The 23,077-nt window shown below is 41.1% G+C and overlaps 1 protein-coding gene across 2 annotated transcripts; it reads left to right on the top strand.

Moving 5' to 3' along the window:
- Positions 1-12,013: 12,013 nt before the first annotated feature.
- Positions 12,014-21,984, top strand: LOC109873207 (translation initiation factor IF-3, mitochondrial). Of its 2 annotated transcripts, XR_004205925.1 has the most exons (6): positions 12,014-12,204; positions 12,454-12,914; positions 13,070-13,221; positions 17,606-17,747; positions 18,376-18,520; positions 20,917-21,984. XR_004205925.1 is itself a non-coding variant. In XM_020464810.2 (5 exons), the coding sequence occupies exons 2-5, from the start codon at positions 12,455-12,457 to the stop codon at positions 18,468-18,470; spliced, it is 849 nt and encodes a 282-aa protein (XP_020320399.1). In that variant the 5' UTR covers positions 12,014-12,204; position 12,454; the 3' UTR covers positions 18,471-18,813. The 2 variants fall into 2 exon arrangements, 1 of the variants encoding a protein (XP_020320399.1); XM_020464810.2 differs by lacking the exon at positions 20,917-21,984 and having other exon boundaries at positions 18,376-18,813.
- The last annotated feature ends 1,093 nt before the right edge of the window (positions 21,985-23,077 follow it).

The raw sequence follows: 23,077 nt of genomic DNA on the forward strand, positions 1-23,077 counted from the left end.
GACACAATGCGAGCGTCGTGCCATTTGAACGGCAATAAAGGGCGATTGGCAGGTCAGTAAGCTTTTTCAAGGGGTTTGTACACAAATGTGACAGAATGCTTAGAATGTGGCCACTTCAGCATCTCCATTGACAAGTTGTTCAAAGTGCTGAGGTTTCTTCCTTTCTTTCACACCCAATCACTCCCTAACAACAATATGTGAAAGAATGAAAAGCACTTTCTCCACCAATGTCATTCCCGCTCCTTCGAAAAAGTCAGAAGAAACCCACAGAAACTAGTCATGTGCACAGAGTTATGACCCAAACGAGTGCTGCCTGTCTCTCTTCTACTCCTCCCTCCTTTTCACCGTTTTACTTCTCTGTTCCTCCGTCATTCCCTCCCTTTGTTTATCTTATGTCTCTCTATGAACTGGCTACATTGGCCCATGGAGAGAAAGTGCAGATTTTGAAGGACTTTTCTAAAATTGCCATGCTATCCTTAAATCAATTTCCAATTATACTAATATATTTTTATATTTTGACCAAATATAGAGTATTGTCCTGTGATTAAAGTTGGAAGTTGAGGAATACATGTTGAAATTCACTAAATATATATATATATATATATATATATATATATATATATATATATATATATATAAAAATGTGTTCTTAGTGAACAAACTAACTCGTTTCAGATTTACTTGAATGAGTAAACCAAAGGCTATTTGATAGAGTCCCACAGTACTTGTGTATTCAGTTAATTGAATTAATTGGATCCCCCCCTGGGAATGACAGCTGAGCCATGGGAGGGAGGGGGAGAATAGAGGAGGGGGGGGCTGCCTACAAACACTTTATGTCAACATTACTATCAACTATTGTGTTTGTAATTACTTGTTTATTTCCATTTCTGACTCCAACTACAGTATTTTAATTACAATAATGGGATGGTATAATTAAGCTCTCAGGATCGGGCTTCAGTAGGCGTGGCTTATATCCTTTTCATTTCCGAACTCCTGTTGTTTTCACTATTTCCTTCCCATCTCTCTCCCATAAGTCTCCTTCTAAGAGTCAGTATAATTTTCTATTTGTTTATTGTGGTGAAGAAAATGTCATATTAATGTAAGCATTGTTTTCTACTCAGTATTTGAAGTATTTTGAAGCAGTGCTTTAGAATAGAAGAGAAGGTATGTTTCGTGAATTCCGGCATTGGTTACTTTGCAGTATAATTGGTAAAACAGTATTATATTAAGGCAGTAGCCTATTTTTTGTAGGCAATTTTATTTCTGAAGTGGTGCTACAGCAGGAAAGACATGGTGTGGAAATGCTGTTGTGAAGGTCGACTCGCTCAATTCAGTGTATAAATTCTGATGGAAATGTAAAACTGTACCCAGTCCTGAAAATGAGTGAGCCGTTGCCAAGGCGAGAGCGACACTTTCAGGGTAATGAATGAGAAATTTGGGGACATTTGCATGAGTAAGAATAGGCCCCTGAATCATTTTCATAACCCAATATCCCCCTTTCTTCCCAAATCTCTATGGCAGGCATTGTGTTTTGGAGTCTGCTTTTGTTCAAGATTTTGTTAGATTTTTTTTCTCTCTCATTCATTCCTGCCTCTGACTTTTACCCCCACCCTAATGACCGGGGCGACCACTCCTCTCTCTCCCTCTCTCTGCATTTGACAGTGCAGGGCTCTGTCCCAGCTTTTTGTCTCTGAGTTATGACGTAAGCGCTGAGAAAAAGCCAGTTCTGGGGTATAACATTTGTGTTTTTTTTTTGTGGCTGCTGGGGACGGGTCACTGCCCATTTCAGAGGGTCCCCAGTTTTCTGCAGATGCGCTCTATTGAGGAGGCGACACGCGGCAGGACGCTCCTGGGTGGGGGTTACTACTCCCCATTACCATAGAAACCAATACACTGACTTTCAGCTGGCCCAGGCCAGGGGTCCACTGACACCGGCCCTCGCACTGCTCTGAGTCCTGACAGAACCCAAATGGACCTCCGCAAACTGAATAATACCCATTTGTAGCCAGTTTGTCAAACATAACAAGAGCTGCCAGCATCGCTATGAAAGCCTGTCTGCACAGATTACTTTTATAAATGAGACCTACTCTTTGGGCTGCCACTCCCATGATGGACCACAGGCGAATAAGATGAATTGGAAAAGATCCAAACAAAACCACTCCAAGATGACACAGACCAGTACAGACCCAAACCCCACATCATGGAGCAGAACCCTCTGGTGCAGGACTTCTCAGCACTACATTCAGAACTATACATACTCACGAGACAGGTAATTTCTACAGAAAATATCCAAACGTCACAACACAGAACTAAAAGTAATCGACAGTGCTCAAAAACAAACAAAAGCCGAACAAGTCCTAATTCCTAAACACCAAATACAATGCTGAAAGAAATTCCATTTTCAAATATTTCAAATGGGAGTCAATCAATAAGCATGCTGAGCTGTGTGTGAAGTGTGTGTGCTTGTGAATACAAAATATGTTTGAATGATAGGGTCTCAACATGTGTGTGTGTGTGTGTAACTGTGTATTTGTATATGTACATTAGCCGTAAATGGCCGTCAAGTGAGCAGGCCCGGAGGGTACAAGGTCAGAGTTCACACCCGCCGCCCTCACCCATGGCAGGTGCAGCCCCTGGGGGTGTGAGGCGGAGGCCCCTCATCTCTCCCACCTCTTCACGCTGCGCAGACAGAGAAAGAGAGGGGTGTGAAAGGGTGCACTCCAGAAAGCCATCACCTGCTCCCTCCGCCCTCCAATCCCCACTAACCCTCCCACCCCGAACCCTCCTACCACCCCCTGCTCCTCACTGCCTACTTTGACAGACTGGGGTGGGGAGAAAGAGAGAGTGTGTATGAGAGAGAAAGAGACAGAGCGAGAGAGAGTCCTTCAAAATAATGAAACCAACACAGGAACAGACTGAGTAGCAGAGACAACAAAATGCAAAACCCGGAGAAGACATAAGTGACACTGAAACCAACAACCTAAGATCTAAACTATCAGCTATCTGTGCAGTAGAGATGTGTGGGATTTTGTTTTTGGTACATTGTGGTGGGTATGAATGCTTTTGGCATCAGAAAAATGTATAATTGTCATGTCCACAGAGGGCAGTGAATTGGACTGGGAGCCAAATGAAGACTGTGTGGACAGAAAGTCCATGGGAGAGGATGTGTATTGATGGACTCCCCTCCCTGCCTCCCCCTCCATTGTGGCGTTGAGTGAGTGTATCCTCCTGCTCTGAGCGTTGGAATGCGTCTCCTCTCCTCCACACCCGTGATGGATGGGGCCTTGTTCTGCACTCTTTCGCCCCTCCCTCTGAATCCCTTTTTCTCTCTTTTAGGCTTTGACTCTTTCATCACATCCTTTTATTCTACCCCAATAAAAGTCACCGATTCTTCATTGGCTGTTGTGTGGATCTGAGAGGCTCTGAGACTTTTAATCTGGAGTGTGTCACACATCATCACACAAAGTAACCCACATGCAAACGAATACACACAACTGCATATAAAACGCAAGCACAGTAATGTATAGAAGCAACACATTCGCTCAAGTAAACAAAGACAAAACACAACAAAAACACACACAAAACACTAAATGTATCGATAGTAGAAGTTCCTGTCTTGCTCTATCCCCACGTTGCACCTCCAGTTTTGCACCGTTTCCATCTCCATTATGTGGTGTTGTGCTATTTCTGTGGCGAGGGAGTGAGGCACACAGGCCTATGAGCTACTAATACTAATGAGATATTATTTCAAGAATTACTCTTTGATACTGTATTTCCCACTGGCTTGATGAAAAGGTAAAACAGGGCTGTTTAAAAACTATTATTAGATGGCATTACACAAGAAGTCACCATCAGGAGTACGACTTCATCCCCGAGTCACCAATCAGCTCCTGAGTCACCAATCGGCTCCTGAGTCACCAATCGGCTCCTGAGTCACCAATCAGCTCCTGAGTCACCAATCAGCTCCTGAGTCACCAATCGGCTCCTGAGTCACCAATCAGCTTCTGAGTCACCAATCGGCTCCTGAGTCACAAATCGGCTCCTGAGTCACCGATCGGCTCCTGAGTCACCGATCGGCTCCTGAGTCACCAATCGGCTCCTGAGTCACCAATCGGCTCCTGAGTCACTGCGCCCTTCCTCTATGGACCCTCTCATCTCACTTCGAAATGATATTATACGCACTCTCAAAGGACTCAGACACACCCACACATACGGACATTTGCAGTGAGACACAGGTAAATACATGTAACCACACACCCACACAGGCACACCTAGATAATAGAGAATACATCTATCAATCAATGTAAGGAAGCAAAAAGTTAAAGCCAAATGAATGACAATCTTTAACGATAAATCACTTTGGTATTTCAAATATGAACTTGATATTAGGGTTTGTCAACAGCAGCAATGGAGGAAAAAGCATACCAAAGCTCATTGTTCATTGGGAACTTGAAGATGACAGTTAGATACTGTTCATCTCGGTGGAATGAGACCAATCATCAACTCTACAAAGATTCCCTCATTACTTCAAAAAAGACACAAGACAGGGTCAAAAACACAATGTAATGCAATGGAAGGTTGGTAACGTTTTAACGCTTAGATATTAGATATGCTGTACATTATACAGCCAGTGGGGACGAAGGTAGCGTTGTGGTTAGAGCGTTGGACTAGTAACCGAAAGGTTGCAAAATCGAATCCCTGAGTTGACAAGGTAAAGATCTGTCATTCTGCCCCTGAGCAAGGCAGTTAACCCACTGTTCCTAGGACGTCATTGAAAATAAGAATGTGTTCTTAACTGACTTGCCTAGTTAAATTAAAGGTGTAAAATACTACCTTAAAGGTAGATTCAGTGATATGATGTTACTATAAGTAGCAGTGTGATTGTAGGAAATTTGGGGGGTAATCTGCCGGGACACAAACCTGCATCTTTATACAACACTGCTGGTGCCTTAGTAGTCCCATTTCATTTCTGACACCAATGTAGGAAATTCAGGAGTTAGCCTGATGTTGACCTGAACTTACGACCCTGTACCTGTCAGTCCAGAAGGACACTACACTATATGTTGTGACACAATGAAAATGTGAACATGAAATTGAAAGTAGCTCTATCCATTTCTCTTTTTTAAAATGTCAATGAGTACGCAAACTTAGTCAGAAGGACATTAATGGTATCTTATCTTCCTGGCTTTCCATTCTTCAAGGTTTGTTCCCGCTATGGTGCTTACACAGCTTCATGGTTAAAACTGATGATGGTAGATGGAAAATAAAACTGGTCTCTCCCAATAGACAACTTTTAAAGGTCAACTTCCTTAGAACCAACTTCTCTGGTTTAAAATGGCCTATGTCGCATCGATATGAGTCAAAAACATTACATCTAGAGTACAAATGGACTACAAAGTGTAAATAGAATACATTTGGTCATAAAGTCAGTCTAGTCCAAAACGGATTTGACAGAGAAACATCAGCTAGATAGCTGCAGCTGGCTATCCTATCACCATCTTGAGATGGCGTTGTTCTCTCCATAGCAAAGCTAGCTAGCTGACCTAACTGACCTAACTGTACTCACTACTGCCCTTGTTTGTTGTGATTGAATGGCTAAGAAACACCCACATCAAACCACACCCCCAAGACAACTGTCATTTTCCTTCAGTCATGACAGCAAGCATTTCTTGATGAGCCAGAATGAAAAACAAGGACAAATCAGGAAGTCCAGTCATCCTTTAAGGTCTGAAAACATCTAACAAACGTGTATTTTTGTCATTTAAATGAATCTATAAAATTTGCATGTAGCCAAGTGTGAGTATTCTGTGTTTACATATATGTGTTTGAGTTCACTGTACAGAAGTATTTACGTGTTTGTGTATACAAGTCTTCAGTGTGTGTGTGTGCGTGTGTGCGTGTGTGCGTACGTGCGTGTGTGCGTGTGCGTGCGTGTGTGTGTGCGTGTGCGTGTGTGTGTGTGTGTGTGTGTGTGTGTGTGTGTGTGTGTGTGTGTGTGTGTGTGTGTGTGTGTGTGTGTGTGTGTGTGTGTGTGTGTGTGTGTGTGTGTGGTAGGGGTCTGGGTCCGTGTTTTTAGTAAGTCCTTGTTGTAACCACTTGAGGCAGAGAAAAATGGGCAGAGGCATTAAAAACATAAAAGGGAAAAGGGTAGTAATGAATTTACAGGAAAATGAACATTAATGGCACTAGCATTACTCATGTTCCATATAACAAATTATTGGAAATTTGACAAGCACACTAAATTATCTCCTCATGTCTGCCGGGAGCGCGATGAAGTCCTCTCTGCCTGCCATGGCAAGACAATTTCAGCTCATTTCACTATTTATAACAATAGAACTACCCATTAAGACAAATTAATGTCATTATCAAGTCTCTATGAAAATGACAACTACCAGCGTTTCGAGCAGCTTTAGAGGCTATTGACGATAATGAAATCCGCTGTACAGGTACTGAAAAGAAACACTCCAAGTAATTATTTTCTAGTAGCTTGTTTGTCTGCCGTCCGTTCGTTTGCTTTCAGCTCAATTATGTGACTCTGTGAGCGTGTGGAGGCGCGTAGTGCTCTGCGGCCCACAGAGCGAGGGGCCTAATTGGGCAATTACCGTCCCGTTTCAGGGCTTTTAGCTCCAGCAGAGTGGAGGGAGACCAGGCCGCTCACAGCCAGGAGCACCCTACACACACAAAACCACACATTTACACTACTGACACAAACACACGCACCATCCACACACACCATACATTGTAGGCTCTACAGTACCCACATGCAAGAACACATGGTATACACACAAAGACACATGGTACACTACGGGAAAATAAATACAACTTGTCTACACACAACTTTGTATGAGAAGACTATATAATATGATTGTACATTCAGAGGTCATACATACATCCCTCTAGAAATTCTATATACACAATCAAATGTGCGTGCAAACACACACAGACACACACACATATTAGCTAGTACATAGAAATGTGTGTGTGTGTGTGTGTGTATATGTATGTGTGTGTGTCATTGTGTGTGTGTGTGTGTCATTGATGTGTCAGTCTATGTCAATATATGAGTGTCTGAGAATATAAACGAGTGAAAACACAGGTGGCACCCCCTCCATATCGCTCGCTCCCTTCCTCTCCTCCTCTAATTTCCACATTATCCCTGTAGCGTTCTCCCCCTCACTCTAACATTCAGTCTGTCTCTCTCTGGATCATGTAGCTTGTGTTAATTAAACCCTCTTTCAGATCATTCCCTTGCTCAAGTGGCTTCAGTGCGGCACCCATTAGGCAGAAAGCTCTGTTATCTGCATTTCCAAATGTAGCTCAACATTTATTAAAGTGAAATTCATCCAGTAATTGCCCGCCTCGGCATGCCCTGTTCCTGACTCCCACCTCCCGGGCCACCTGCCCAAAGACACCAACAACTATTTCCCAGCATGCCACAGGGTAATTAGACCTTTCAGACCCCGTCCACTGAGAGCCTGGTAATTGCGTTAACAAAAAAAATTAACAGCGCATCATGAGGATCATTATGTAAAAATACCTGCTAATGAAGCATTAGCCTTGATTTTATCTGGATTAAAAATCGCTAGAAACACAGAGGAGTGAGAGTGCGCAGAGACAATGTCAGGAGAATAAAGTTTTCAAAAAAACCAAAACAACTAGGGGTTTTAAACAGTCCAGGAGTTTTGCTGAGACAAATGTCATCCTCTTAAACTAGTGGTACCGATATACACAGCGAGGTCCATAATTATTGGCACCCTTGCTAAAGATGAGCAAACAATACTATAAAATAAATACTAAAAATACTAAGCTATAATGCATGCAATAACAACAACAAAAATGTATATATTTTTTTAATACAATTGCTTAGAAAAAAATAGATTTTGTTTCAAAAGTAAAAGAAACGAAGATAAGGGTCTAAATTATTAACACTCCTGTTTTCAATACTCCAGCACCCTCCCCCGACAATGAGCCTTTTTCTAAAATGTTTTATGAGATTGGAGAAAATGCTTGATATCCTGCCGTTGACTTTAACAAGGGCTCCAGGACCAGTTGAAGCAAAATAGCCCCATAACATCAAAGATCCACCACTATAAGGTACTTTTCTGCATATGCTTCTGTTTTTCAACACCAAATCCACCACTGGTGTGTGTGGCCAAACAGCTCTATTTTCATGTCCTCTGACTATAGCACCAGTTCCAATCCAAGTGCCAATGCCTTTTACCAAACTCCAGGCCGTGCTATGGTCAGATTTTTTTGGGCATACAATATAGTTCAGTATTTGTACTATTTATTTGATACAATCTTTTTTGCTCATCTTTATTAAGATACAAATTCAGATATCTTGCTATTTTGCCGTCGTGCTATTTTAAAATGACTATTTCAGTAACCTTAAAGGCAAAAACATAATTGATCATTTGATTATAAAAAATGATAGATAGATTCTAAAATTGGTTCATTTTATGGCTTTTAAAATCTCATCTGGACAATTGTTTTGCCAGTTCTCTACAAAACATTGAGGTGCTCAATTAATTTGTACTATTTCAAGAGAGAGGGGTATTTGATGATTAAAAAAAAAAAATCATGACAATTTGTCTCAACAAAAATTGTTTCTAGCTTATATATTACGAAGTGACTGTCAGTTTAATTTGTAATTGATAGTTCAAGTAGGTCACAATACGCAATCATCTGAATATGTTGAGATATGCTGTAAATCATCATACACATTAAATCAAGTGGTATATGAGGACATTTTCTATGACAGTTTGTCCGAGTTTACTGTTTTACATTAATACATAGGACAGGCTAGTGGATTAAAACATTTGTACCAACTGTGAACATGAAAATAATTCAAATAATTTCTGAACATAGGATGCATCATAGTTGGAATGTAAGTTTCTTGCGTAACTAAACTACCTGTATAAATACACAGTAGATACAGAATTTGGACAACATTTAGAACACACTTAAAGTGTTACTCTAATTATTATTTTTGAAAGGGAAAGGGGGATACCTAGTCAGTTGTCGAACTGAATGTATTCAACTGTAATGTGTCTTCCGCATTTAACCCAACCAAGTAGCCTACAAGTGCATTATCTAATGAGGGTTAAGTACAATGGTTGGTTAAGTACAATGTAATGTTGGTTAAGTACAATGTAACTACGCATATAATGACAATAATTGTTACAATGTACTTACAGGAGTAGCCTAATAACAACATTGTAAACTGTAAATGTTATTTGGAGTTTCCTTCAGTGTGATGTACCTGTAGATACAGCACACCATAGTTTACAGCAGAGCAGCACTGTCGGACAAGAGTGACTATGTAGAATAATATCAAGCATCATTATATTATCATCATTAAATAATTATAATATTAAGAATTATAATTCCACAGTAATAAGAATAGGCTATTATATGTTTTATACTGAAATGTATTCTTAAAAATTGTGTTTAAGTCGTTGTTAACATGTTTCATGTGGCTTCAAACGTTCTCAGATCACAAACTTACAAAACAATGGAAATGATTGACAGATGCAAGTGAGAATAGTCTAATTCTAAGACTACTAAACGAATCTGTTGAATGGGGGATTAATACGGCGACAGAAAATGAGCAAATTGGCATTTTTTTTATTCACGTTTTCAATCAAGAAGGACATAACAATTATTACCATTGGCTCTATGCTATAGGCCTAAAATGGTTTGGCAATGTATTAATTAATTGAGACATGAATTGCAAGAGAGAGAGGGAGGAGGGCGTTAAGCTACGTTTCAGTTAATCATCAGCTCATTCAGGTGTTAGTCAGCGCCACATAACCTGCATATGTGTATTTGCCGAAACATGTTTGTTATCCTTGGGAAAACCAGCCTCACACATAGAAGTCCCACCATTGGGATGAAGACCAAACGACAGATTTAAACTATGTTACAGTTTGAGAGCATACAGGAACGTTTTCGTGTGGTAACTTACCTTTTTGTTGGGGTTTCGCTTCAAAGCGGGCTGCCAGCACGAGGAAGCAGAATTTCTGCGCTAATTAATAAATAAACTCACATTCTCCACCATGAATGCTCTTTCCGCGAGCGCATCTTTCTTTCCTATCAGTCGACCGTGTACAATTATCCATCTGCTACTCGCAAACGATGCACTTTTTTTGTTCAGATTATTTAAATATACTTCTGTTTAACTTTGGCAGTTAGTAGGCCTACCCTCACATCTCTCTACATTTTGACAATTGCTCGGCTTGCGGAATGGTTGAGTTTAATCATTATGTCGTTTAGGTGTCCGGACACCACAACACTGCAAACCTATGCAAAATTGCAAGCCTATGCAATTTGCCTCCTATTATGTTCCTCATCATAAAATGCTTTACTAATAAGTTCCACACTTTTACTAGACTTAGGCTGCAATAACACAGGCAGTTGTTGGTCTTTTGACCAATCAGATTAAAGTCAAATTCTTTTTATAAACCCTTGGTTCTCAAATTAATTTAGCCTTAAGATGCTTTTTGGAAACCGGGCCCTGATCTTTTTCCAGCAAATGATCCGAATTGGGATGCCTGTGTAAACGTGTTTAAGTTGAGTTTTTATCCACATACAGATACATGCCTTCAAGACTAAAACCCCTAACTATACAAAAAGTGCAATGCAGCTTATTTTCAACACCCCTGCCCTAGCCAGGGGTATTCAACTCTGATCCGACGAGGTCCTGAGCCTGCTGGTTTTCTGTTCTACCTGATAACTAATAGCACCTCATGTCTAAATCAGTCCTTGATTAGAGGTGAACAATGAAAAAAAGCGTGGAACTGGCTTCGAGGTCCAGAGTTGACACACACACACACACACACACACACACACACACACACACACACACACACACACACACACACACACACACACACACACACACACACACACACACACACACACACACACACACACACACACAAGGAAATTATCTTAAATTCATTAAATTAACTGCTGCTCATCTGATTATAAAATCTATCTATTTAATGTTTCTATAGACTAAGGCGTGGGCAGGGGAAAACCCCACACCGCAGAGCCCACTGAACATCTCTAAAACTTTATTGACAATTAGGCTATCACTGCAGACTTCTTCAAGTAGCCTATGTGTCTGAAATTACAATCCAGATCATTAGGGCTACCTAGTGGGATTTTAATAATGAAGATAATATAATTTAGCATATAGGCCTACAATGTTTGCAAACATCCAAAGCAAAAAACATTCCTGCCTACTCCTTCGCCTGAGAGCTATAGAAAAGCACCTTTGTCTATCAATCAGCTTTTCCCTCACTAAGATCTCTCAAAGTACACTAAACACATAAAGGGACACTAAATAAAGGCCGCACTGCCTTTGAACATATAGCAAGTTCCTATAATTGTTATTTTTCAATCAAGAACACATGCAGGATGTGACCTAATACAGATGGAACATAGGGTATTGATAACATGAACAAATACATCGAATTGGCTTAATATATAAGCAAAATCCAGTGCCCAGAGAAGAAGGTGCAAAACAAAGACGAGCAGAGAAGAGTATTGACGAGTCAAACTGTGTCAACCCGAGTTACGCTCAGATGAGCGCTCAGAAGCTGACCCGCGCGCGCAATACGCCTGCACTGGTCTAAGACCCCGTCCCTTATGTCATTATCTCCGATATTCAGCCAAATGAATTACAATTCTTTTAAATGTATGCCATGTCTATGAGATTAGTTTTTTCGTTTGAAAGACCAATTGCCTCTTGACTATTTTTCGAAATAAATCTAACTTAGATGTGCAATCACAAGGTTTGCTAAGAACATAGTTTGATAACAATTATTCTAGACCATGATCAGGCTATTATAATCAACAGCAGCCTGCAGCCTAGCTTACTATTAGTAGCGTAGGGGCCTACACATTATTAATTATAGCCTAAGTTATATAATAAGAAAGGTACTAGTTCGAACGACATCTAAAACTACAAATTCAGATCATTATTCTGCGACTGCGTCATCATGCTGCGCTAAGAACTGTTAAGGAGACAGGACCCCGTTTTCATGTTGTGTGGAAACAAACACCTCCCGTTTTAGGGCGATACGTATATGCGTTGAATTATTGTACAATATTCTAAGTTTACAATTCTTCGTGCGTCCTTACTTATTCTTTGTTCCTGTGTTTCGGCCTGCAAGCTGACTGTCGCGTGCCTGATCTGTATGTATTCCTAGCCCTGTACAATACGTTCTGTAGAGGCTGCTACTTCTCCCTGTCAATTATTGTTTTCTTAGCTAACCATGTTTCCATGCTTGTCAACAGTGTGTTTTTGATGGTCTTTCACTTGCATTTTCTGACTTTTAAACGTAATTGCTAGACAAAAGTGACTTACTTTTGGGAATAATAATGCCTAGTTTCACGTTTGTTTACCTCTCTCACTCTCTCCTGCTCTCTCTGTGTTCTGCTCAGAATGTCTAGTGCTTGTCTGAGGTGGGCCCTGAGCCGTGCATCTAGAGGTGTCTGTGGTGGAACTCTCAACTCCTGGAGAATAGCCTCTGGGGCTGGGCTCCTATCATTCAATGGGAGATGTGTGAGTGCATCGTTGTCTTGGGGATGGTGTCCACTGTCCACCACAGTGGATGAAACTGAAGAGGGGCAGGTGCCTAAGAAGAAGCAGGATCCCCGAGCTCGTGCCACCATTGGCAGTATTGGCCGGAAGATCCACCAGCGCCACCTGCAGGTGATCAATGAGAATGGCGAGAACATGGGCACCATGCATCGAGCTGATGTCCTCAGACTGATGGACGAGAATGGGCTTAAACTGGTCCCTCTCAACGAAAACAAAGATCCACCCGTCTACCGTCTAATGACTGGCAAACAGATCCATGAGGAGCAGCTCAAACTGCGTGAGAAACAGAAAGCCAAGACAGGTGTGTAATATTTAGCACATACACAACTACTGCCTTTACATCACACACATGCACATCTCTGCATTGCATACAGTGGTTATATCAGAATTTTCTAAAAGGAATCCCCTCCTGTCTGATCTCTGAACGCCAAAACCATACCTTCGGTCTCTCCACAGGCCCTGTGCAGGTAAAGGAGCTTACCGTTTCCTCTGACATTGGTAACCATGATCTTCTAACCAAGCTGAGGCAGGTCCAGAGCTGGCTGGACAAGAAGCACCATGTCAGAATCACTCTGAGAACCGGGCGTGTGGAACATACACAGCCACTGGTGAGAAATATCTCTCTCTATTTTTTTATTTTGACCTGTCTGATGCACATCACCTAAAACCACGTCCCTTATACAGGTTCTATTCACCCTTCTGTAGTTTCTAAGATGCTTTAGAGATGATTTTCTTGGGTATGTATAATGACTACTACCATATTCATGTATTTCATCTCCCTAACAAGCTCATGGAACTAGACAGAACAGATACTGTACATTTAGGTTGGAGTCATTAAAACGCGTTTTTCAACCCCTCCACAAATGTCTTGTCAACAAACTAAAGTTTTGGCAAGTCGGTTAGGACATCTACTGTTTGCATCACACAAATCATTTTTCCAACAATTGTTTACAGACATATTATTTCACTTATAATTCACTGTATCACAATTCCAGTAAGGTCAGAAGTTTACATACACAAAGTTGACTGTGCCTTTAAACAGCTTGGAAAATTCCAGAAAATGATGTCATGGCTTTAGAAGCTTCTGATAGGCTAATTGACATCATTTGAGTCAATTGGGGGTGTACCTGTGGATGTATTTCAAGGCCTACCTTCAAACTCAATGCCTCTTTGCTTGACATCATGGGAAAATCAAAAGAAATCAGCCAAGACCTGAAGGTACCACGTTCATCTGTACAAACAATAGTATGCAAATATAAAATACCTCCTAGGAAGGAGACACGTTCTGTCTCCTAGAGATTAACGTACTTTGGTGCAAAAAGTGCAAATCAATCCCAGAACAACAGCAAAGGACCTTGTGAAGATGCTGGAGGAAACAGGTACAAAAGTATCTATATCCACAGTAAATCAAGTCCTAAATCGATATAACCTGAAAGGCCGTTCAGCAAAGAAGAAGCCACTGCTCCAAAACCGCCATAAAAAAGCCAGACTACGGTTTGCAACTGCAGATGGGGACAAAGATGTCCTCTGGTCTGATGAAACAAAAATAGAACTGGTCATAATGACCATCGTTATGTTTGGAGGAAAAATGGGGAGGCTTGCAAGCCGAAGAACACCATCTCAACCGTGAAGCACAGGGGTGGCAGCATCATGTTGTGGGGGTGCTTTGCTGCAGGAGGGACTGGTGCACTTCACAAATTAGATGGCATCATGAGGAGGAAAATTATGTGGATATATTGAAGCAACATCTCAAGACATCAGTCTGGAAGTTAAAGCTTGGTCGCAAATAGGTCTTCCAAATGGACAATGACCCCAAGCATACTTCCAAAGTTGTGGCAAAATGGCTTAAGAACAACAAAGTCAAGGTATTGGAGTGGCCATCACAAAGCCCTGACCTCAATCCTATTGAAAATGTGTGGGCAGAACTGAAAAAGCATATGCAAGCAAGGAGGCCTACAAACCTGACTCAGTTACACCAGCTCTGTCAGGAGGAATGGGTCAAAATTCACCCAACTTATTGTGGGAAGCTTGTGGAAGGCTACTCCAAATGTTTGGCACAAGTTAAACAATTTTAAAGGCAATTTAAATTAATTTTTACTTGGATTAAATGTCAGGAATTGTGAAAATCTGAGTTTAAATGTATTTGGCTAAGGTGTATGTAAACTTCCGACTTCAACTGTATATCCATTATTATTGCAATCAGTAAACCTATATTAAACCTAAATGTGTCAGCCTGAACACAACAGATACCTCTTCACTATTCTGTAGTTGAAACCAGGAAAATAGTAGACAGTTGGTTTTTAATTAAGAACTCTATTTTGTATGCAAAAATATACACTCAATTCTGTATATGTACACAAAAACCTTCCTTTGGCAGAGCAGAGATTCATTAGCAACAAATATAAACCAGGCTCAGATATGGTGAATTATACAGTGCCCTCCATAATTATTGGGACTGTGACATATGTTTTGTTGTTTTGGCTCTGTACTCCAGCACTTTGGATTTGAAATGATACAATGACTATGAGGTTAAGTAGTAGACTGTCAGCTTAAATTTGAGGGTATTTTCATCCGAATCGGAAATTGCAGTACTTTTTTTTTTTACATAGTCCCCTAAAATATTCGGACAAATTCACTTATTTTTGTATTAAAGTATGCAAACGTTTAGTATTTGGTCCCATATTCCTAGCACGCAATGACTACATCAAGCGTTACAGCTAGTCCTGAATGAAAGGTGAATAATGATGAGTGAGAAAGTTACAGACGCACGAGTACTATACCCCCAAGACAAGCTAACCTCTCACCATTAGAATAACAGGGGAGGTTAGAGTTTTTGAGAGGGAATGATATTTGGAGGCCTGTAACTTTCTCACTCATAATTATTCACAATTAATTCAGGACTATCCATAATCATGGGAGTATCCACATTCATGTAGAAGTGTTTAAAACATTATATTCTGACTCCAAAATGCTAAAGTACATTATTTACCATTCATTTATATTGGGCACAAAATAATCTGAATTGCAACCGAAACAAACCGCAAATGCATCCAACAAGTTTGTAGAATCACACGGTTGATGTAATCATTGTGTGCTAGGAATATGTGACCAAATACAAAATACTTTTGATTACTTTAATACACATCTACAGTACCAGTCAAAAGTTTTGACACACCTAGTCATTCAAGGGTTTTCTTTATTTTTTACTATTTTCTACATTGTAGAATAATAGTGAAGACATCAAAACTACGAAATAACACATATGGAATCATGTAGTAACCAAAAAAGTGTTAAAAATCAAAATAGATTTTATAGGTGAGATTCTTCAAATAGCCAACATTTCCCTTGATGACAGCTTTGCACACTCTTGGCATTCTCTCAACCAGCTTCACCTGGAATGCTTTCCCAACAGTCTTGAAGGAGTTCCCACATATGCTGAGCACTTGTTGGCTGCTTTTCCTTCACGCTGTGGTCCAACTTATCCCAAACCATCTCAATTGGGTTGAGGACGGGTGATTGTGGAGGCCAGGTCATCTGATGCAGCACTCCATCACTCTTCGTCTTGGTCAAATAAACAGCCTGCAGGTGTGTTGGGTCATTCTCCTGTTGAAAAACAAATGATAGTCCCACTAAGCGCAAACCAGATGGGATGGTGTATCGCTGCAGAATGCTGTGGTCGCCATGCTGGTTAAGTGTGCTTTGAATTCTAAATATATCACAGATAGTGTTACCAGCCAATCATCATACCTCCTCCTCCATGCTTCACGGTGGGAACCACACATGCAGAGATCACCCGTTCACTTACTCAGCGTCTCACAAAGACACAGCGGTTGGAACCAAAAATTTCAAATTTGGACTCATCAGACAAAAGGACAGATTCCCACTGGTCTAATGTCCATTGCTTGTGTTTCTTGGCCCTAGCAAGTCTCTTCTTATTATTGGTGTCCTTCAGTAGTGGTTTCTTTGCAGCAATTCGATTCGACCATGAAGGCCTGATTCAAGCAGTCTCCTCTGAACGGTTGATGTTGAGATGTGCCTGTTACTTGAAATCTGTGAAGCATTTATTTGGGGTGCATCTGAGGTGCAGTTAACTCTAATGAACTTATCCTCTGCAGCAGAGGTTAACTCTGGGTCTTCCTTTCCTGTGGTGGTCCTCATGAGAGCCAGATTCATCATAGTGCTTGATGGTTTTTGCGACTGCACTTGAGGAAACTTTAAAAGTTCTTGAAATGTTCCGGATTGACTGACTTTCATGTCTTAAAGTAATGATGGACTGTCATTTCTCTTTACTTATTTGAGCTGTTCTTGCCATAATATGGACTTGGTCTTTTACCAAATAGGACTATCTTCTGTATACCACCCCTACCTTGTCACAACACAACTGATTGGCTCAAACACATTAAGAAGGAAATAAATTCCACAAATTCACTTTTAACAAGGCATACCTGTTAATTGAAATGCATTCCAGGTGACTACCTCATGAAGCTGGTTGAGAGAATGCCAAGTGTGTGCAAAGCTGTCAAAGGCAAATGGTGGCTACTTTGAAGATTTAATATATATTTTGATTTGTTTAACACTGTTTTGGTTACTACATGATTCCATATGTGTTATTTCATAGTTTTGATGTCTTCACTATTATTCTACAATGTAGAAAATAGTAACAATAAAGAAAAACCCTTGACTGGGTAGGTGTGTCCAAACTTTTGACTAGTACTGTAAGTGTCTTTTGGTCCCCTGAAATGCGGGGACTATGTACAAAAAGTGCTGTAATGTATAAACGGTTCACCCGATATAAAATGCTGGAGTACAGAGCCAAAACCATTTAAAAAATGTGTCACTGTCCCAATAATTATGGAGGACACCATATTTTTCTATTCTTATTGCGGATGGGAAAAGGAGTGTGCCTTTTTGTCTGTACAAGAACTTGTCTGTACAAGAACAAGTATGGTCAGCTCAAATGTTAATGTTGTGCTGTTATGGTTTTGACGACAGGACACAACTCTGGAGCAGATGGTGCAACAGATAGAGGGGCTGGTAGGATTTGTTTCCAAACCCAAAGTAATCCGAGACGGTAGAGCTGCCATGTGCATCCTGCGTCCACCCTCAGTGAAGGAACTCAGAGAAATGAACAAAGGTGCAGCAGCGCCGGACACTGATACCAGCTCCGAGCCCACCACATCACCTGCCGTTCCCCATACAGACCTCACACCAGACTCACAGCACTGAACTTAAATACAATCTAACTTAACAGTTGTGTGTGTGGAAACTTATGAGCTCAAAAACGAATGGAAAACTTAACTAGTGAAGGCCATGTCATATCCAGTTTTTTTTTAATGAAGAGGGCGGTTGTACACATAAACAGCAATATATGCAATAAACATAGGATGGGATGAGGAACAGCACGACATGTAAGGTTTATGTACTGGCTACTCAAAGTTTATGTTCAAATAAATGAACATATTCTAGCATACATGGAATGCCTATGTCTATTCTTACCTGTTTTTTCCATTCTGGATGGTGGGCAACACTGTGGCGTTGTAAGCCTGGCTGTGAACCACAACGTTTTCTATTAAAGGGAACATAGGTCCGTATATCCATGTTATCACTACTGTAATTAAAATGTGTGGGGACCACTCTCTCATTTAAATGCACCTCCAGAGATACAGGAGCTGATTTTGACTAAATAGAGAGGGAAATCTGGTAGCAACACAACAGGACTATGGTCAGGTATTCATAACTTGATGGCAAATGTCTTTCCACAGCCTTCATGGGGGCAGGTGTAAGGGCGCTGCTCTTCATGGAAAGAGCTGATGTTGCCCTGCAGGTTGAAAGGCGCACCCCTCCCTGGGACAGATAAACACCGGGCGCTCCTCTGCGTGGACACACTAGTGCTGCTTCAGGAACCAGGTGGGAAACACCTTGCTGCACTCATTACACTGCAAAAGGGATGGAGACAATCACTCCGTATTGAGCGAGTCACTGGTACTTCCTGCTTTAGTTTTTGCTTATAAGCAGGAATCAGGAGGATAAAATTAAGGTCAGATTTGCCAAATGGAGTTCGAGGGAGAGCTTTGTATGCTTCTCTGTGTGTGGAGTAAGGGTGGTCTAGAGGTTTTTTCCCTCTGGTTGCACATGTGACATGCTTGTAGAAATGAAGTAAAACGGATTTAAGTTTGCCTGCATTAAAGTCCCCGGACACTAGGAGCGCCGCTTCTTGTTTGCTTATGGCCTTATACAGTTCGTTGAGTGCGGTCTTAGTGCCAGCATCGGTTTGTGGTGAAAAATAGAAGGCTACGATAAATATAGATGAGAACTCTCTTGGTAGATAGTGTAGTCTATAGCTTATCATGAAGTACTCTACCACAGGCGAGCAATACCTCAAGACTTTCTTAATATTGGATATTGCGCACCAGCTGCTATTGACACATTGACACACACCACCACACCTCGTCTTACCGGACGTGGCAGTTATGTCCTGCCGATGCACAGAAAACCCAGCCAACTGTATATTATCCGTGTCGTCGTTCAGCCACAACTCGGTGAAACATAAGATATTACTGTTTTTAATGTCCCTTTGGTAGGATAGTCTCGAACAGAGCTCATCCAGTTTATTCTCCAGTGATTGCACGTTGGCCAATATAATGGATGGTGGAGGCGGGTTATCCACTCGCCAACAAATTCTCACAAGGCTCCCCGATCTCCGCCCCCTGTACCTCTGTATTTTCAACACGCGAATGACAGGGATTTGGGCCTGGTCTCTGAGACACAGTATAACCTTTGCATCGAACTCATTAAAGAAATAAACTTCATCCAGTTTTAGGTGAGTAATCACTGTTCTGATATTCAGAACCTCTTTTCGGTCATAAGAGATGGTAGCAGCAACATTATGTACAAATAAGTTACCAATGTGAAAAACACAAAATAGCACAGTTGGTTAGAAGCCCGTAAAAAGGCAGCCATCCCCTCCGGCGCCATTATGGTTATCCATATACATATACACATACTATTCTAAAAGCAATCTGCCAATCATAAGGCATGAGACGGCATACATCTCTGTAGTTCTCTCCTATGTTTAGTATACTCCGTCCAGGTCTTTCCAATGAAAGAACAGCCATCTTCTTCACAGGGGTAGCCTGTGTGAGATAAAATAACATTTTAGCAGTTTGTCTCCTACAGGGCTCAGTGTCACTCCCAGACAAGCCAGCTGCAGGATCAGGAGATACATCTTACCTCTGCACTTTCTCATGAAGCCAGAGTTTATTGGGGAAGTGAATTGTTTCTCGCAGCCTTCAAAGGTACATTTATAAAGCCAATGAGTGAGAAAGACAAAAAGGCAGATATTAGTATCAAAATCTGAAAATGTTCTTCTCTAGACCACAAAGCTAGGAGTACCCGGCATGTTCTGTACTGGGTTAAAATATACATCGCTATTCGGTTCACAAGGCTCAAATCTGTCATATTTCAAATGAATATTTATTCACTCCAGGACATCCCGGTTTAACCAACAACATGGGATAATACAATTAGTATACCAATCTCCTTCATTTACTCACTGAAAAGGAAGGTTGTTTGGTGTGTTGCTGGCACTCGTGACTTGAGCTGAATGTTTTTCCTGAATGCTTTTCCACTTCCCTCAAAGCAAATGACACACCCGCAACCAAAGTACTGCATTTCATAATACCTGTGCTGTGTTCAACCAGAAAACGGACAAAGACCTACTGAAAATGTAGTGCGCAACATTCATGCGGTTTTTCGTCATGGTTGTGTTTACGATTAAGATGTTTCTTCAAATTGTAATTTTTGGTGAATGCCTCTGTGCATCCATATACTGTACATATGTCAACAAACAGAACCACACAATTGTAGCCAGAACTCCTCGTACTCAATATGTCTCAAATGTCTGCACTCGGGGGCTAAAAAACACAAATACTCAGCTGAAGAGTCTCACCACAGTGGCTCCGCTGGTGCCAAGCTAGGTGGTACTTGGTGCAGAATGACTTGTCACAGCTGTCATGTTCATACACAAATGGTTTCTGTAAACTTGAAGCACATTGGTATAGGAAAGAATTGTTGGTATGGTGGCATTAAATGCACAATGTCAATGTGGGATATTTCCTCCATTCAGTAGTCATTACAATTAATACCAATTTAATTGATTCTTGAAAAACAATAACATAGCCATTACTTTTTTTAGCCTACAACACTCTTAGTGTTCATGTTCTGTGTATACACAAAAATGGTGATCTCATGTAGTGTCAGTCCTTGCATCCACTATGAATTTGAAACTGGTTTCATTCCCCTAGCCTCCGCCTGGATGACACAACTCACAGTGCAGGGAGAGCTGTGACGCACTGGTCTGGACAGGAGGCTGTTGTAAATGCAGTATTCACTCAGACATTGAGCCAACGCATTGATTGGTTCTGTGTGGGTGTTTGAGTGAGAAAGACATGGAGAAGAACCAACTACAACATCAAAACAGCCTTTCCATATTGTGAAGTCAGTTTAAAAAAAAAAAGTATTATTCTGACTGCAGAGAGAGGGGCTCCGGAGTTGGAGACTTGAGGCAACAATTGCAGAAGTGGAGTTCGAGTCTGAATAGAGAAGAGCACTGAGTAAAGTTTGGGATGATGAATAGAACACAGTAGTGTCAAAGAATGGAACAAAAAGGAAATTGTCTAAAATTGAAGTGGATGACAAGTGTATGTCTGGAAAGGATTTGTTTGTTATTGGGAGGCGATTTTTGGATAAGAATGTTTATCTGGGAGATCTGTTTGAGGTATCGAGGAAGGTGAAGTAGGTGCTGGGAAAAGTGGAGTCAGAGTGATCAGGAGTGGGCTTGTTCTGATTAATTGTGTTTCTGAAGAACAGAAGAAGAGTGCATTGGGCATCACAAAAATCTTGACCTCCCAAGTAATGTGCTTTGAACTTCGGAGTAGGGCGCCTGTTAAAGGAGTAATCTCCGGGTTGTCGTAGAAGTTAAGGCTGAATACATCAAGAATCATGTCCCAGATATGGTTGGTACGTGTCACTTTACCCGCATGGTGAATGGAGAAAGGGAGGAAAGTTTGTCGGGTCTGTTTTTAGATTAAGAGAACCTCCCTACGTGTGTAAAGCCAGGCTATGTAAGGCATTATGTAAGAGAATTGGTCTCCAAACTACTACAATGTAAACTATAAATGATTTGGCCCTGTTTAAAATGTTTGCAGACGGATGGAGTATGATGAAGATCGGAGTGAAGAAGGTCAGTGTTGTAATTGTGATGGGGATGGGGATCATGACCCAGAGTCCCTAGTGTATCCTGTAAGGGCCCCGCTGAAAAAAAACCATACATTGACTGTACAAAACATTTAGGACACCCCCCCAAGTGGACTCTGCAAGGTGTTGAAAGTGTTCCACGGCAATGTTGGCCCATGTTGACTCGAATGCTTCCCACAGTTGTGTCAAGTTGGCTGGATGTCCTTTGGGTGGTGGACCATTTTTGATACACATGGAAACTGTTGAGCATGAAAAACCCAGCAGCATTGCAGTTCTTGACACAAATAGGTGCGCCTGGCATTTACTACTGTTGTGGAAATGCTTACACAGGGACGGTGAAAGTCAATCTTAAATAAATAATTATTTTATCAGCACACTGGAGAGGTTCCGACAAACTTGATGCACCATAGTGAACTTCTGTCAGGAGCTCTAACGGGGCAGTCCCGTTAGTTCCCTTATATACGGACAAGTTATATTTGCATGATTTAGCTTTTTCATCATTCATAATTAATGTTTGCTTCATTCATGTGATGACTAAATTTTGGTCATCCATGTGACAGACTAATACCTCAAAATGCTTTTCTCTCTAAGCGGAGACCTTGAAACTGAGATATCCCTTTCTCTAAACAAGGTTCTGGGTGTACTGCCAAATTGCAGATATTGTAAGGTAGTAAGGTTCTGTGTTTATTTTCTTAGTCAACCTTGCATTCTGTTTCTTTGTGTTCTTGAACGTAGTCCTGTCTTTCATTTTTGTTCAATGATTTCACCTGTGTTAGTTACTCACCTGGTCTCATCAGCTCCTTATTTAGTTCAGTTCATTCTGTTTGTGCCTTTGTGAGGTATTGTTAGTTTTGACTCTAAGCCTTTTCCTAGCTCGTTTGTGAGAAACAATTATAGCCTTCAGTCCTAATTTTGATTCACCTGCCTGTTTGCATACCTGTGTATGACCATTGCCTGCCTGTGACCACGATTCCTACCTTCTGCCAAGGTGAAATAAACACCTGCCGCGCCCTGTGCGTGAATATACACCTTTTTCTCCCTGAGTATTCATTACAGAATACCTCTCCTCAAAAACAGAATGGATTCAGCAGAGCTACAGTGGCGCCTAACCCAGCAAGAGGAGCGTATGGCGTAAATCTGCCGTCTTCTCTGCCAGCCTATCCGTACTCCTCTGATGCCAGGTATCGCATGCTGTTTTTTTTTCCTCCA

This window comes from Oncorhynchus kisutch, linkage group LG28 (assembly GCF_002021735.2).
Source record: "Oncorhynchus kisutch isolate 150728-3 linkage group LG28, Okis_V2, whole genome shotgun sequence".
Lineage (NCBI taxonomy): Eukaryota > Metazoa > Chordata > Actinopteri > Salmoniformes > Salmonidae > Oncorhynchus > Oncorhynchus kisutch.